Genomic DNA, 16,515 nt, shown 5'->3' with positions numbered 1-16,515 from the left:
AATAGCCAGCCAGAGACACTATGACAGCTGCTCTCCCCAAAGACCTGACATTTTTGTGTCACAGAACAGGATTATTCCTTGCTTTCTTCCCAAAAATAGCAGAGGCAAGGCAGAAGTCTGCAAATACTCGTGAGCACAGGCTTACATGCCTTATAGGAAACCCATTTGCTAGACCCCTGTCTCCTGTTCATTTCCCTGCTGTACCCCTGCCTTGGCATTTTATGGCCTTGGTCCACAGCCCATCACCTGTCCTACAGTCAGAAGTGGCAGACATAGGTGGTCTGTCAGATTTATGTATGAAGTGCATAGGGTAGGAAAATTAGGAAGGCTCCACACCAGCAGCAGAAAATACACCTCCTCCAAATGCTTCCCCTCAGGGAAACCCCATTCCTCCTGTCTCCACCAAAGCCCTTTGCTTGCAGTGGGAAGGGCAGTGCAGAGGATGGTTCCTATTTACATGCAAGGTTGTGGAAAAACCCCCGAGTGTCCTGTGTGGTGCTGATGCAGTTCTCTTTGCACTTCCCAGGCTACTGAGAGCATTAAAATGCTGGTCACGCTCTGCCAGTCTGACAATGAAGAGATCAGAAAAGTGGCGTCCGAAACCCTGCTCTCCCTTGGTGAGTTGCCTGGTTTAGAGCAATATTTAATTTTATTTTTGAACAGAGCAGCATGTAAGACACCTGAGCTATGTCAATGTGAGACTGTAAATTGAAATAGAACTTTACAGAGTGACTTTAACAAGTCAGAAAATATAGATTCTTAAAAATCATTCATTTTGAAAATGAGCTAAAAAGAGAAATTGAATTGTGTGAGTCTGGAGGGGGAAATAGCAAAAGGAAGGATAGCAAAGGAGAGTTGAGAAACAGAAAGAACTGATAATTAGTCTGCACAGTTTCTGGGCACCAGTACTTCAGTGTTACCGAAAAATTGTGTTTTTCTGGCCTTTCAGCTAGGCATGAATTTCTACTCTGTGGGGGAGGTGTCCTTGTGTTATTTTAATTATGCAAACTCTTCAAATATGCTCTCTTCCATTCACCACTTCAGCAGGAATTCAGTCTGCTGTTGGACGTGTTATTGCTCAGATTATAAAACAACTAGCCCAAGGACACTTGAAAACTGATTGTTCTGCCATTCTTCTGGACAACATACAGGGACCATTTTTGGTTGATTATTGCCAGTTCAACACATTAGGCTCAATGCTGTCTTAGTGGAAGTGCATATAGATGGCAGTAGCTAAGGAAAAAGGGGTTGAAAGACACAATAACATTTAGCAAACATACTGCTTCCTCATTTTCAGCAGTATAGAAGTAACATTGTGGATAGACTCACTTCTTTAAAGTGCCAGGAAGTGGGAGGTGGATAAACTTTATATTTTCCAAGGCTGAAGTGGATAAACATTTACCTCAAGTACATCACAGCAGCAGCTGAGGCCTTGAGAAGCACAATAGGTCATTCAGTACAAGAAGTGTGCAAGATACTGTCAACTCATTATGTAAGCCACATCTGCTTCTGTTTGGCTTTAGATAACCAAACAAGTTACATGAGAAGTTAAAAAAAATAGTTTGAACATTCAGAGCATGTTTAACTTTTCCAAATAATTTCTGAAATTGCTTCTCACAAGATAAAGTTTAAGAAGGGGTAGAAGTTACTGGCCAATCAGTACCTTCTAACAGTATTTAAATGTTCTAGGGCAATGACATAAGGCATTATTAAGCTTTATCATTTTGCATTCAGGTGAAGATGGGAGACTGGCATACGAACAGCTGGACAAATTTCCTCGGGAATTTGTTAAAGTTGGAAGCCGCCGTGGAACTGAAGCTGCCACAGCTTTTTAGGTGGAAAAGAACCTGCTAATATTTAACAGGCATTAAAGTAGGATGGAGCTGCACTTCAGTGTGGGGAACAAAAGGAAGACTTTAAAGAGTGCTATGAGAACGTTCCAAAATGTAGCAATTTACAGACTTCTTCAAGAAAAGCAAAATCTAAAATCCAGCTTAAGGATTCCTATTGGCTCCTTGTTGCAGTTCATGATGGAACAGTTGGATGCTGAGGAACAATACTTTCTTGACTGATTCTAAACAAATAATATAATTGCAGTTATTCAGCTCAACAGACTTCTGTGAGGTTTTTAGAATTTGGCATCTCCTTATATTTTCCTATTATATTTACTTCCTTGAAGCTGTTGTGAAAGCTTGAGACATGTGATACCGTATCTATCAAGGACAATCAGGAGGCCACCTGAGCAGGCATGCAAAGTTTTCCCTTGAATCCCAAATGGAGTGTCTGCTGCCATGCAGTGTCCCCAGCAACACTCCAGCGGCAGGAAACGCTGCTCAGCTTTCTCAGTTGTGTCTTGGAATTGAAATACAGGAAAGTTCTACAAGTTTTGCCTTGAGAAACAGCATGATGTAAACCCTGGGAGGCATCACTTTGGTGACTCATTCTAAATGCCTCCACTGGTCTTTTATTCCCTTCTCTTGCCCTCCAGCAGCAAACCATCATTAATCCAGCAATTTCTGAGGGGGATCAAACAATCATGTAGGTTTCTGAAAACTAAATGAAAAGGTAAAGTGCATTTATTTATTCTGAGAAGGAGGAGTGAATACCAGTAATTGCACGAGTCCCCAAAACCATTTTGTCCTGCAAGTTGCAGGCAGGATTGGATTTTGTACCTTCTAATTAAAGGAGCGTAGTTCCTATAGAGCGATTTCCATATAAAGAACAGCACAAACTCAAGTGGACCTCGGAGGCAGTAATAAACAGAGGGGGAAGTGAATGCATCCCCCTCCCTGCACTGCAAGGCTGAAAGACAGCCAGTGCTTCAAACTGTTGATTACAAGCCTTAAGGGAACAGAGGAGGTGAATAGAATTTAACAGAAGAGTGTTCCTGTACTGTGTTCATTATGCATGAAATGCTATTTAGATGTCAATTGAAGTATCCAAATTTGCATAGACAACATAGAAAATATTGCAAACAGTTCACATCAAGAGGAAACCTTGTGAGCCAAACACTTTGGCAGGCAGGGGTCATTTGTTTTGTTTTTTTTTACTGTGAATGTTACAAGAATGTACATATCTGTATATTTATAAATATATATATTCTTCCTTTAATTAAAGAAGTACATTTTGTACAGCACAAAATGTTTACTTGTTTACTGAGGAATATAAACTCTTTTTGCAGAAGGTGAAATAGCCATGTTATGGTTTTTATACTACACCTGTCCCATCAGTTGAATTCTTTCAAGGTGTCCTTTTGTATCTACTACTTTTTTTTTAATTTTTTTCTTTTAGTTTTGTGGCATTTGGAAATATGGTGTACTCACCATATTTCCTATCACATTTAAGTTATAATAAAGATTATTTTTAATTACTAAGCACATCAGTCCATATGTACAGTCACCCTTTCCATCAGCAGCCTCTTCACTGTCAGGCTCATAGTTTAAGTTCAGTTTTGTGCATCATTCAAGATACTTACCAAGAAAGGCTCCTCAGGGACTACCAGAAAATGTGCTGGAGAGGCTCCAGGATTGTTACCCAACTTGCACTGATTACTCCTCCCTTCTAGGAAGACAGACTCTCCTCAGACAGGAGACATTCCTTCCATTCATCTTCCCTTTTCAAACATTCAGGCTGACACACCTTGGGGAATGTAGAGCTGCCTATGGAGCAGCCAAAGCCAGAAAGAGCAGGGAGCAGCTCACATTCAGAGGTCCTGCACCAAATGGAGGGTGTATCTCATCTCACTGTAGTTTAAAGCCACCCTTGGAGAAGTTCACTAGCCTAAAGCTGATCTGCTACACCATTGCAGACAGGATTCATGACAGCTGTGACAAAGCTTCCAAAACCTGAAGGCAAAGAAAAATGACCAAACCATTTCTTTGTCTCCAAGCTTGTACATTTCTTTGCTTGCAGAGCTGACAATGCTGCCTTTTCCTGGCACATTAACACACTCCTTAGCAGAGTAGGAAAAACCAGATGCACAGAGGTGAGCATCACAAGGCTCATGCTTACCAATAGTAAAGAAGGAAGCAGCAGGCAGTAATTACAAAAGCTCTTAGGGCTGCAGCCGGCTTAGTTGGACAAATTCAAAGGTCAGGGCTACCCCAGGAAAGTGTGTTAGGAAAAAGTTCCCATGCAAAGTAGCTCAGCAGCAGTGCAGATGGAAGAGACAGGCAGCCTGCTAGAAGAGCACGTGGGAAAGGGGTTTGTTTATCTGGTGGTAAAGGTATCCTTACCTTATGCTGTGGTGGTTTTTACTACCCCTGCCATGCTGTCACTGTCTCAGCACGTGGCCCCATAAATAGAAACCTGTAGCACCCCTGTACTACTGTAGCCACAGCAGCAACATGTTAGGCTGCCCAGTTTCACACTGTTACCAGCAAGGCTGTTGTGTCCATCAGACCTTCAGAAAAGTTATCCTCTATAGCTTCATCCTGTCCTGCAGTCTGTAATATATACTTCATAAATTATACTTTATTTATAATGCTTATCATTAATGTCAACTTCAAAATTAGGTGTCAACAACTGCCAGACACTGTATCTTAAGTATGGCTCCTGCTTTGCAGGGAGATTGTCCTGAAGAGAGGATCCACAGCAGCCAGGTTCAAATGGCAGCAGTGTCCCTGAGGGTAGGATAGATGTGTCCTCACAACTGATCACATTTCATTACAGGCATCTGCCAGCAGTTCAACAACCAGCAGCACATTACAGTTCCTCATAACACCATTATCAGCTGCTAAACTGTTTTGTCTTATTACAAGAATGGAAAAATAAATGAATAGCACAATAAACAATAAATGCTGAAAAAAAAAACATTGATGACAATGCAACTCAGTCTTAAGAAGTTGGAGTGCTGGAAAAGCAGAGCCTTGGCAAAGTTTGCACGTCATCTTATTAAATTCTTAAATCCAGTTCTGAAAACAACCTGAGATGGCCTTTGAGGAAAAGTAAATGAACATGCATCACATGTTCTTAACCAAAAATAGCCTATGACTAACATCATGACTTATGCAGAGGCCACACCATAAGCTGCAGCACAGGACAATGCTGCAGCCCTCACGCAAGCAACCCCATGCCAAACACCAAGGGAGTTTCAGCTGCCCAAACAAGGAGCTATTATGGTCTAATTAATTTCTCTGCACATAGTCTTAAGTACAATGGGTGCTTAGCAAAAATAACAACTTTTAGTGTAAACTAATTATGAGTTCTTCCTCATACAAACAACCCACCTGCCCCATGGTTTGCTTGTCACTGCCATAGCTGCTCATTCTTGAAACCTGTGACACCTGCAAATGACTCACCTCCCCTTTGCTCTTGCATGGCTGAAATTCTGCCATAAAATGTGCATGTCTGAACAGGGCTGAAGTGCAAGCACACTGCAGATACATCCCACTTCCACAGAGCCTGAGCCTGCCTCAGTGAAAGACAAGATTGTGTCTACCCTCTGCAGTGAAAGAGTGGGGACTCCTTTTGCTGGTAGCACACATGCATTGGATTTCCTGGAAAGAATCACATTCTGTAGTTAGGTTCCAAAACTGATACTTTTATTGTGCTAGATAAAATGCTCTCTCTATAACTTAGCTGGATATACAGGCTGTCTTTAGTGATGCTGATTTTCAGCTGCTACAGAGCTGTGTTCCAGTGATAAGTTTCCCTATATACTTAAAATGTCAGATTTTAAGAGAACTAATCACAAACAAATCTCTGTATAATTTCTACACCTTTGACAAGCTGTGAGCACATAAATACCAAGTTCCTAGACTTAATATGTAGCACAGTGCTACTGCATGCATGTTCATAAAAGCACTCAATTTTCAGAACAAACAAACTCAGTCCTTTTAGAACTCTTTAAACAGCAGTTATTGCAGCATCCTAAAACTGCTGAGAACATTTCTGATAGAATAGGTACAGTCAGTGTTTGGTCAAGGTTCAGTGCATCTGTGACAAAGCATGTGTAGAGGTTTTATTACTGTGGCAGTTCAGCTCACACCTAACCTTCTGGGGCATCAGGGGTTTTTTTTCTAATTATACAGCAAGCTATCTGCTAACAAACTGCACTTAATAAAACCATAATAGTCATAGTTTAAAGCATTAGTATGTGTGACTGAGTGGCACATGCCTTTTTGATGTAAAAATTTACTCTGTTAGAGGTGGGCCAAATGCTGCAATACATACATCTACTACTTGCAGAACTTCTGTGGTTTATTTGTACACAGTCTACTTCAACAGAAGGATCCAGCATATCAACAGACTGTCACATCTTTTTATTTAAATAAAATCAATCCAGAAAAAGCATAAGACTTAAACCTAAAGCATTCTTCTTGATCAGTCTGAAAGTAAAAAACACAGACAGATACTGCACACAAATTCTGGATTTGTCTTTCTGGCAGTTCTGTTCCAACAACAGCACCTGTACTACAGCAGCTGACACAGCAGGAAGTCAAATAATGGAAAGTTGCACTTGCTGTCTCATTTTGGTCTGCTAGTCATGCCACAGTCCTTTCTTCCCTTCTACAGCCTCTGCAAATACAATATGCCTGATGTTTAAAAATAAAGCCACCTCTAAAAATTAGAGTTAACAATCAATAACTAAATTGAACTGCAAAAACCAATCACATCAAAATGAAATTTATGTTTCCTTATTTACTAATGTGGAATTCCTTTATTAGGAAAGTTGCTTAGAATGTGAGATAGGAGAGGTCTAAGTCACTTGACAAGCATTATCCACTTCTCCTTAACAGAAAGCCAAGGTTACTCTACAAGGCATTTGCCCAGCACCCAGTTTTGTTTCTTCTTCAAGACAGCATCAGTGCAAGACAAAGGACGCACCTTTCTCACCTCTTCATCCTGTGATGGAAGGGAATATGTCTAAGCAGCCCCTGGAGCACACGCTGGAAGATACAATCTTGGGCTTACAAAGCCCACAAGAAATTGTGATGCCTCATTTCCTAGTTAGCATGCGTGAGGTAAAATGGCAGCCAGGACTATCACCTCCTTCAGTGGCTTCTGACATTTCCTGGATGTCACAACAGAAATCACTTGTAAAACATCTGTTAACTGATCAACAGCCACAGAAGTAAAACAGAAGGAATATAAAGGTGCCAATCTGATAGCTCCAGAGTCATTCACACATACCCTGCAGCAGCCATCTTTGGCAAGGCCAGAGATCCACAACTCAGGATGCTTCTGTTCACTTCTGCCTCCTGAAAGCCACTCAGCTTTAAGCTCCTCCCAAGATATGGCACCAGCCCCCATCATTAAAGCCTTGTTACAGAACAACTGCCTGGAGACCCCTCAGTACTGCAAAATCTCTATCCAACTTTCCTACTCCATCACAGCCCAGGCAGATACCAGATAAGGTGCTCAAAGTTTTAAAGACCTTTCCTATTCCTGCAAACCTTTCAGAACCGAAGTACCTTGGTAAAAGGGTGTCTCATCTCTTGGTAAATACCAGAGCAGTACCTTGAAAACACCTAGTTTCTTTCAGAACAGCTCTGAAGTACAGGCTGCTTTGTCTCCACCTAGTTTTCAGTACAGCTGCTACTGGGACCAAGAACATATCACCTTCTCTTCATAAGCCAATTAAAGTATTACTAAAATAAATGGTCTAATATTTCCTACTTAAGCTCTCATTACACAGATTGCAAAATGTTTCCTTAGCAGGCAGGGGAAATTAATTTTAAAAAACCTCAAAATCATAAATCTAACTGACCTTTAGATTTTGACTCTCATTACCCAGGAAGATTTTCTGAAACCTCACCAACAGCACACAAATTTTTACTTCCCCCCCGCCCCCCTGCCCCCCCATCCACAAAAAAAAGCAATTTTGTTCTCCAGAATTCTGCAAATCTAAAAAGAACTAAAACCTGCCCAGGCATTCCCCCTAAAAACTTGAAAGCTTCCATCTACAGGAGTCATAATTGATTTGTACCAAGGATTAACCATTCCCCTGTCAATTAAGACACTATTTTGGTAAAGCAAAGATTTATTTATCAATTTTCATGCATCATGTCAGACCAACTGATAAGAAAGATATTTACACAACAGTTGAAATACACAGTATTTGCGTTTCCTACAGGCAACTACATGCAGCCTGTAGTAAATTTTCCATGCAGTATTCAGATACTCCTCCCACTGCTACATAATTCCAGTTAAAAATACCAACATCTGCAATGTTCCCACAAGAGTTTCTGTACCTGAGGTTTAGTATACCCTTTCAAAAGGAAGTCTGCAATTAAAAGCCACATACAAAAGCCTATTTAAAGGTTGTCATTCCAGTTGCAAATGGCTTGCTTCCTTTGCAGGAAGATCTGATCTATTCTCCCTTAAACCAGACAATACTTGTGATGGCTCTTCCTCAGAAGGGCGGTCTGCCTCATCTCCACAGCTGTGCTCTTCATTTTCCTGTCGGGATTCCTCTAGAGCCAGACTCTCCAGTGTCTCAAGATTGTCAGGTGCTTGCCCAGTTAGCCTCTACAAAGAAACAGAAGACAGCAAATTTAATATTTTTCTACTTAATAACTATGAAATAGTGAAATAAGATTCTGCATATGAAATTAAGCCAACTAATTACCTTCTTGGGAGGTTGTTGATATAATCAAAACATTCCTCAGTTACAAAAAAATCTTATGATACAAGTTCAACTCAAATTACTACCTCTTAACTTGCAAACCACATTTGCTTGTTCAGTTTTTCTTAGGTTCTTCAGTAGGACAAGTTTAATCTCATGCAATCCAAAACATGGGAAACTGGTTCCCAAGTTAAGTATTTACTATAGTACCCTATAGGTTTAATTTTAGAAAACTTACTGTACAACCAATTTACTCCATTTTTACTTCGAGATGATAAAGCTACATTAAGTCGAGATGAGCTTTAAGATCCAGAAGTGTCTAGCACTTGATCAACCTAGAAGTTCCTCACCTAACCCAACATAAGGAAGATAAACAGGACTGTGAACAGGACCGTTTTGAAGCTTCTGGTTGTTTGATGGATCCCTTAGGCTCATTTAAGCCTCAGAAGGGAGCAGCTTACAATTAATAAGTGATCCTAACTTTTGAGAAACAGTAGAGAAGTTCCCAACTATATTAGTCCAACTCCTCAAGTAATGTAATTTCTGCCAGTGGATTTATCACTAACAAGCAGTACTCCCCAAACCTCAAAAAAATTCAAGTGTAGCAAAGCAATCTTTCAAGGCTGAGCTAAATAACTGCACTAACTGAAAAGTAACTTGATGAAATTTAATTCTTGATTACACAAGTTACTTGCAATAATATTGCATTTTGTTTCCACCTCTCAGTCTAGCCATCACAGGCTCAAAGTATTTGCCAGGCACCCAGCTTCATATCCCAGCTTAATGAGAGCTTAATTCTTGCAAAAAACAACCTGAAAGCCACAACATCAAGGTTCCACACCTATCTATGTATTTATCACAGCTTCAGAGGCTCTTACAAACAATCCTCTCCCACTGAAGGAGCCATGGAATTAGTGACAACTACTCACCCCAAGGAACTCTCAGAGGGAGCTGTTAGGAAATTTGAGTTTATGAACCCTAGAGACTCTGTGTACAGCCCTTTTTGGGCAGTGAAACTGGCACTGTGCCTTGACAAGAAAACCTTGACCTCAAAGAGAATGCCTCTCACTGCTCTATTTTGTGACTCTGTTTTAAGTTCAGTTTCTCAAAGGACACAGCCAGTACCAACCTATTAAGCACATGAATTTAAGTTATCCCAAAAAAAGTGAAAAATCAACTCTTCCTTCCCTTATCACAATCTCCAACATGCAAATCCTAATTCTATTGAGATTAGGTTGAATTCCTCCTTCAGAAAATATCCATCTTCGTATTCTTACTACTCCTAGGTTGTAAGATGGGAAAAAAAAAAAAGGAGTTTTTTGACTCTAGAATTAGAGCTATCCTGCAGTAAACAGGTCAGAGAGCAATTTAAAATGAAAAGTCATGTGAGCACATAAAACAGAAGTCATGATTCATGATAAATACTTTGGCTGGTTTCTCACTGGTTTGTTCCACAACATTAACTGGAAATTACTTTGAGTACCTCAATCACACTGGTCATGTAATGCACATGCTCAGCAAGGGACATCAGCTCTTCATTTTCTTCTTTTAGGCAGGCAATTTCACCATCCTTCTGCTCGATTTCCTTGTGCAACTGAGTTCAAAGAACAAAATGTTAGAAGAGGAAGACAATAGCCAGGTAACCTTAGCAGTTAGACATCCTTGAGCAGCTACCTTTTCATTTTCTTGAAGCACTTCATACAGAGCCTTCCTCCTCTCTTCAGCCACTTCTTTCCAATAGCGAGATGAAGGATCTCCTGAATTTAAGAGGCTACATTAAGTCTGTGGTAAGACTGACTTCTTCAGAGCACCTTAAGATATCCAACTTGTATACAAGTGTTCTATGAGCAGTGATACTAAGCACTCACTCTGTATAGTGTTTTCAAAGAGTAGCTGTAGAACTACAACTAGTGACACAAGCTTACAGGGAACAGGTCCTACACTGCATTAATGGCTGCACAGTGCCTTCAGGAAGCTGCCTCAAGCATGGCAGCAGGCTCTGCAAGATGGCCACATCTGCAAATGCTGCTCTGAATGTGCACTTTGTGGGAGACAGAAGTGTTAGTTCCAAGTCACCATCCACACTGGTTCTGAGAAACTGCACAAACACGCTGTGGCAGAACAGGCTTTCATTTCAACTTAATTGTTAGTCACTGGAAAACTTATAGCCCAGCCAAAATAACAAGCTACAAGACTCCTTAACACTGCTGCACACAATGCTTCTCAGCTTCTGGTTATCATGAACTCCTTCTTAAATACTAGACATCTATACTTTATTTAATATTGAGGATAAGTATCATCAACTCTTGCTAGACATCACAAAAAACCCACAAAGCCCTTATCTAAATGACAAAGGAAATATGTTTCAAGTAGCACTCCAACAGCAGCATAGCATTTAAAGTGCAAGAAAACATTTCAGGAATTACCACATACCTTTCATCATGAGATCTTCAGCCTGAATGACATCATTCTCATTCTCTTGCTCCTTGTCCACAGACACCTCAGCTTTAGAAGCCTTTGAGGCAAATTTGTTATTCCAGAGCTTCCTTCTGACCGAAGATTTCTTCTGCATAAAACATGGGCAGGTTAAAGTTTAGAGGAACATCTCAGCCTACACAAAAATACAAACTTCTAAGCCTGCACACTCATGACTGCAAGTGTCTAAGTCTAATTTCTTCACATTATAGTTCTAGTTTAAACATCTTCCTTAATACCCAAAGATCTCAGAAATTGCTAGGTTTTAATAATGTTTATTACTAGAACAATAGTAAGCTTGTGTCACTCTAGCTAGCACATTATATTTTTTTCAAATATATTAGTTTTCAGTTAACAGCTCAAAAGCACTTCACTACGACCAGAAATAATTCCATATTTCCAAATTATCTTTTAGTTTATACCTCATTATGCCTGCCAACCAGGTTACCAGCTGCTGAAGGCTGGATCATTTTAAGAGTCGGTCTTCGGGCAGCACTGCATGTGCTGTCTGTGAGGTACTTCTGAAAAGACAGAAATGGGTCAGACAGCAGCCACTCTTCTTTACATCAACTGAAAATTAGGAATCCATCATGCTTCCATTAAGGTAACACAATTCATCTTTTCAAGACAAAAAAAAAAAAAAAGACACTGTAGCCTATATTAAGGCTTTTGCAAGGAAGGGGATCTAATTATTTCTACCAGAGATAGATGTTAATCACATGAAGCTATAACCAATCCCTGTCTCTTAGGAAACATTACCTTTCATAAAAGAACTTCAGCAGAAATCTGATTAGATTTCAAGGCCAGTGACTTTAGCTGGACCCCTCAAACTTTGAGTTTGAGAGCAGCAGTCTCAGACCCTTGGGGACAGGGACAAAAGTGATTGCAGTTGCAGTTAGGTGGTAAAGGCACATCAGGCAGTAGCTGTTTTTGTAACCTGTGAACACACCAGCAAACAGTGTTCATTTAAATAGATGTGTTGCTTTGATTATCCATTAAAATGGATCAAAAGTTTCCTTGCTCCCATCCAGAGAGGCTATTGTTTTGTCTAACCAGTATGTTTATCACCCTTGCTATCATGCATAAATGCCTCTCTCCTGCATCAAAGCTTTCTGACTGGGTTGGTTACACTGCCACCATGGGATAGCAAACAATGGCAGACAACCAAGCAGAGCAGCCAGGACACAATGCCACGCCAGCGTGAGAAAGTCACCGATTCACACCGTGCTTCACGGGACAAGAGCTCGCCTTTCCCACGGTAGCTCCTGCCGCCAATTATCCTACTGTTCCACCAAAGGACAAACATTAACTGCTGTGGGAACAGGAATCACACCGTGGGGCAGACACTGCTTGCTGTTACTTAGGATTAGAGTTAGCTATACTCTGCCAAGAAATTATTGGCCAATAGTCAAGCGAACCCACTGAAAGTGCAAAAAGCCACACCGAGCAATTCACACCCTAGAGACACTATGGGACAAGAGTGCCATAAATCAGACCTATCAATTAGCAATTCTCACTAATACCTGGAGCTTCCATTCCAGTCACTATGGGTCATCATACAAGAGCCACTAGCCTCTATTTTATACACTTTTGTACCAGTCTGATTAGGGCCTACATTAAAAGACTTACCAAGAAAAGTTACTAAAGTTTGTACCTAATCAGTTAACTCTTAAAAACCTAAATTGTTTAAGCATTTCCATCAATTCCAAGGCAACTATTATTCACAAAGGTGACTTTAGAAAGTGAATTGCCTGCTTGAATACCTCAGTTAAAACATGTCCAATACAAGGCAGACAGAACTCTTCAGACGTTCCCACCCATAAAGAACAGCCTACAAAACCTACCGTACAACCCCTAAGCATAAGCCAGACAGATCCAGTAAGCAAAGGCACATAGTCAGGACAAACAAACCAAACCAACCCTGAAAAGCCAAACGGAGAGACAGTAAGCTCAGTGTCAAAGTAAAAAGGACTTGCTGAGCAATAGGAAAAAAAGTAGTCATAAGCACATAGACCCAAGCAGGACAGCATGTTCCCAAGCCACAATGTCTGCCAGGAGGTTACTCAAGCCAAATGGACATAAGCCAGGTGGAAGCACATTGCAACAGATCCCTTTATATTCCTTCAGTGGACAGAGAAGCTTGTGTCACAGAGAGGTACTAGCTGCAAGGCTTTAAAGCCTATACCTGCAAAGATCCTGAGGACTTCTCTGCGGTCAACTTTTGCTTCATTTTGGAATTCATGAGATCAACTGCAAGAGAAAAACACTAAAATTAACACAGCATCCCTCTACTCCTAAAGTTCGGGAAACACTAGTTAGAGACCATTATCATTTCGTATTACCGGCCTTCATGGCTGCCTTGAGCAGTCAGCCACGCACGGCGCGGTCAGCGGGCCCCAGCAGAGCCCCTCCCTGGGGGAGGCTGCACCGAGACACGAGCGGCGGGAACGCACAGCGCGGAGCGGCCTGCCCGCAGCGCTGCCGGGGTGTCCCGGGCTGCGGGGAACGGGGCACTCACCCACACCATCCCCCAGTCCCGATCCCACCAGGAGCCCGCAGGGCTGGCGGGGTGTCCCGGGCGCACACCCGGAGTGGCTGAGGGGGGAACGGGGCACTCACCCACACCACCTTCCAGCCCGGCTCCCGCCAGGAGCCCGCAGGGCTGGGGGTATCCCAGGCGCACACCCGGAGTGGCTGTAAGGAACGGGGCACTCACCCACACCATCCCCCGTCCCTACTCCCGCTCGGAGCTCGCAGTGTTGGCGGGGCTGACCCAGGCGCACACCCGCAATGGCTGTGGGGAACGGGCACTCACCCACACCACTCCCCCCGCCAGGCTCCCGCCAGGCGCTCGCAGGGCCCCTCCCTCCCCGCGCGTCGCCGCGGCCAATGGGGAACAGCGAGGCACGAGCCCGCCAACAACCAAACTCGGCCACGGAACCTCGCGGCCCCGACCCGCCGCCGGTGGCGGAGGCTCAGCCGAGACGGAGAGCGGCCCCTTCCCACCCCTCCCCCGATCCCAAGGCCCCGCTCACCGGCGGCCGCTCCCGCGCGGACCCCGCAGCGCGCCCTCGCACACACACCCACCTTCTTGCGCCCGGCGCGCCGCTATAAGGAGCGCGCCGGAGGTCACGTGACTCGGGGGCACTCTCCGAGCCAATGGCAGGCCGCGCTCCCCCCGCCCCGCGCGCCGCGGCCGGTGCTGAGGGGGCGCGCGCGGCTGCACGCTGTCCGGTGGGGTTTGGCTGCTTCTGGCTTTGTTTTTTTTTTTTTTTTTTTTTTGTTTTGTTTGTTTGTTTTTGTTTTACTGATAAAGGAGTTGTGCCAGATCAGATTTAATCACATCTCTCCTTATTCTCATCGCTCCTGCCTCAACACGGTACAACCTGCAAAACCGGGGAAGGAAATTAGCAGTGTTAAGCCACAATAACTGCTACGCAACACTAATTTTGCGCATGATATAGACTACAGCTCTTATTAATTATGCCTCAGGCGTGCTGTTAAATTTGTTAGAAGCCACTTGACAATTATATTCTTGCAAATATTTGCACATTTATCTTTTATTTATACTAATGGTATCTTCTGCTGATTTGTGAATAAACAGTTTGTCGAGTTAGGGACACATTCCTTACAATCAAGGTCTCACAGAACAGCTATCAACATTTTTCCCAGGCAATATGATGGAGCTAATAGAAATTAGAATAATTACAGAGAGAAGCATTTATTCAGCCTGCCATTCTGTCGGTCTCCTGTTTGGAAATAAATTCTGTGGCACTTATGAGAATGTTTTAAGTAGAATGTCACGGTCCCATGAAAGCAAGAAAGGCAGAACATAAAAAAAGGATGTATTAAGAAATCTTTAAACAAGGATCAGGAAATAAAGCTAATCTCTCTTGTTCAGTGTCTCATTGACCCATTGAAATTTTCATTGTCCACAATATCCTTTGGCAAGTACCTCTAGAGCTCAAATAATCTTTGGTCTAAAGAACACCATCTTTTTTTTTTTCTTCTTTGAACCTGATTCTGATATTGTCACTTGATGTCCCTAGTCCTTGTACTGGGACAACAAACAACCTGCCCTCATCTAGGCCACTGTTACACAGACTGCTCTCCAGTTCTCTCTCCCAGGCATACTTGGCCATGCCAGACATGAAAGCTGTTCCATCTTCCTTCTCTTTTGTGAACTGGATGGCATTTGATTTGCCACTGCTGAACACTGGGCTGGCATTTCAGTGGAAAAATCTGCTGTAACTCTGAGATCTTATTCTTGAGTGATGGCCAGTTCAAAGTTTTTCATTCAACGTGTGAAATTAAGATATATTTTCTTATGCATATTCTTTGATGTTTATCTGCATTGAATTTCATTGCTGTATTTGCCCATCACTCAATGCCATAATGTCCTTCTGCAGTTTTTCAGTCAGGTCCCTTCTTGTTATTTTGAATAATACAGTATCATAAGCAAGCTGTCACCTCAGTAAACTTTGTCTTCTATACAGCAAATGAAAATAACACATGCAGAAACATAATCTAAATTAACATTGTTCTGTTAGAGTACTAAAAAAACACTAATGCTCTTAGGTTAGTTTAATTCTTGTTGATTCTGGACGGAAATTTGAAATTTCCAGGTTTCAAAACACCAGCAGGTATGTGTAACTGGTTATATATGCACACAAATCCTACCAGCATTGAATGTCCTTTCAGAAAAATCTTGATACAGGTAGTGCCTATATGAGCACAACATAAAAACATTCCTATTTTTACATTTTATGTTTTCTTATGCAGAAATTTAAAAATCCAATAAAAACTATACAAAACATTTAAATTAGATGTATGCATCAATTTCTATCATAAATCATACTTAAGAGGCACTGTGTGCATTTTATGGCTGCGATATATAAATTGGATGTCTTATAAATACTATGTTTTCAAATGAAATTTTCTCAGACATTACCTTCTCAAAATTCAGGTTTAATTCATAAAAAAAAAATAAATTCAGCTGGATTTACAGTTCAGAAGTGGAATAACTGCTTTTGGAGATATTGTAATTGGAAGGGTCCAAGGTAATGGGAGATGGTTCTGATGTGACAGTCTTGTTTGTTTTTTCTCTTAATTTGTTCCTTGCTTGAGGCATACAATCTGGAGGTTTATTACAAAGCTGCCACTCCTTCAATTTATCCAGCTGAAGAACGTGTCCTCTTACGAACCACCATGTCCCAGAGTTCAGTCTTTTCAGTTCAGAAAGGTTTGTAAAGAACGCCATCACCATCTCAGAAAGAACACTGAGAGTTTATTAGTAGAAGCTTATTCATAACCTTAATTATGGGAAACCAGTATAATGATATAAAAACCTCACCAAAACAAAACAAAAAAACCTAAAAAAAAAAGCTTCCAGGTTATTTTACTGTAATAATTCCCCTTTTGTAGCCAAAGTTTCAAAGTTTTAATTTGAACAGGGATTAGGACATTTTTAC

The 16,515-nt window shown here is 41.7% G+C and overlaps 2 protein-coding genes across 4 annotated transcripts in view; one reads left to right on the top strand and one right to left on the bottom strand.

Moving 5' to 3' along the window:
• RIPOR2 (RHO family interacting cell polarization regulator 2) overlaps positions 1-3,298 on the top strand; it is a 52,280-nt gene extending 48,982 nt beyond the window's left edge. For all 3 annotated transcript variants that reach the window (XM_054284901.1, XM_054284898.1, XM_054284900.1), the window contains 2 exons: positions 527-617; positions 1,735-3,298. In XM_054284901.1, the coding sequence (XP_054140876.1) occupies positions 527-617; positions 1,735-1,835 (192 nt within the window). In that variant the 3' untranslated portion in view covers positions 1,836-3,298. The remainder of the gene's footprint in view (positions 1-526; positions 618-1,734) is intronic.
• Positions 3,299-7,798: 4,500 nt separating this feature from the next.
• On the bottom strand, positions 7,799-14,140 carry GMNN (geminin DNA replication inhibitor). The gene is made up of 7 exons (XM_054285043.1): positions 14,080-14,140; positions 13,230-13,294; positions 11,467-11,565; positions 11,003-11,135; positions 10,244-10,326; positions 10,053-10,163; positions 7,799-8,472 (listed from the first exon to the last, which is right to left on the bottom strand). The coding sequence occupies exons 2-7, from the start codon at positions 13,284-13,286 to the stop codon at positions 8,269-8,271; spliced, it is 687 nt and encodes a 228-aa protein (XP_054141018.1). The 5' UTR covers positions 13,287-13,294; positions 14,080-14,140; the 3' UTR covers positions 7,799-8,268.
• Between the last annotated feature and the right edge of the window lie 2,375 nt (positions 14,141-16,515).

The sequence above is a fragment of the Melozone crissalis genome, unplaced genomic scaffold (assembly GCF_028551555.1).
Source record: "Melozone crissalis strain CALT ecotype California unplaced genomic scaffold, PUWL_Pcris_2 ptg000042l_1, whole genome shotgun sequence".
Classification (NCBI taxonomy): Eukaryota; Metazoa; Chordata; class Aves; order Passeriformes; family Passerellidae; genus Melozone; species Melozone crissalis.
Note: the sequence above shows the minus strand (reverse complement) of the source record. Positions and strands in the feature narration are given on the sequence as shown.

Excerpts from the sequence above, each read along its gene's own strand:
- GMNN (XM_054285043.1), bottom strand. The coding sequence starts at position 13,286 with ATGAATTCCAAAATGAAGCAAAAGTTGACCGCAGAGAAGTCCTCAGGA. Across the intron at positions 11,566-13,229 it reads AGTCCTCAGGATCTTTGCAG|AAGTACCTCACAGACAGCAC; the intron begins GTATAGGCTTTA and ends CTGTCTTTTCAG. Across the intron at positions 8,473-10,052 it reads ACATGACCAGTGTGATTGAG|AGGCTAACTGGGCAAGCACC; the intron begins GTACTCAAAGTA and ends GTTTCTTTGTAG.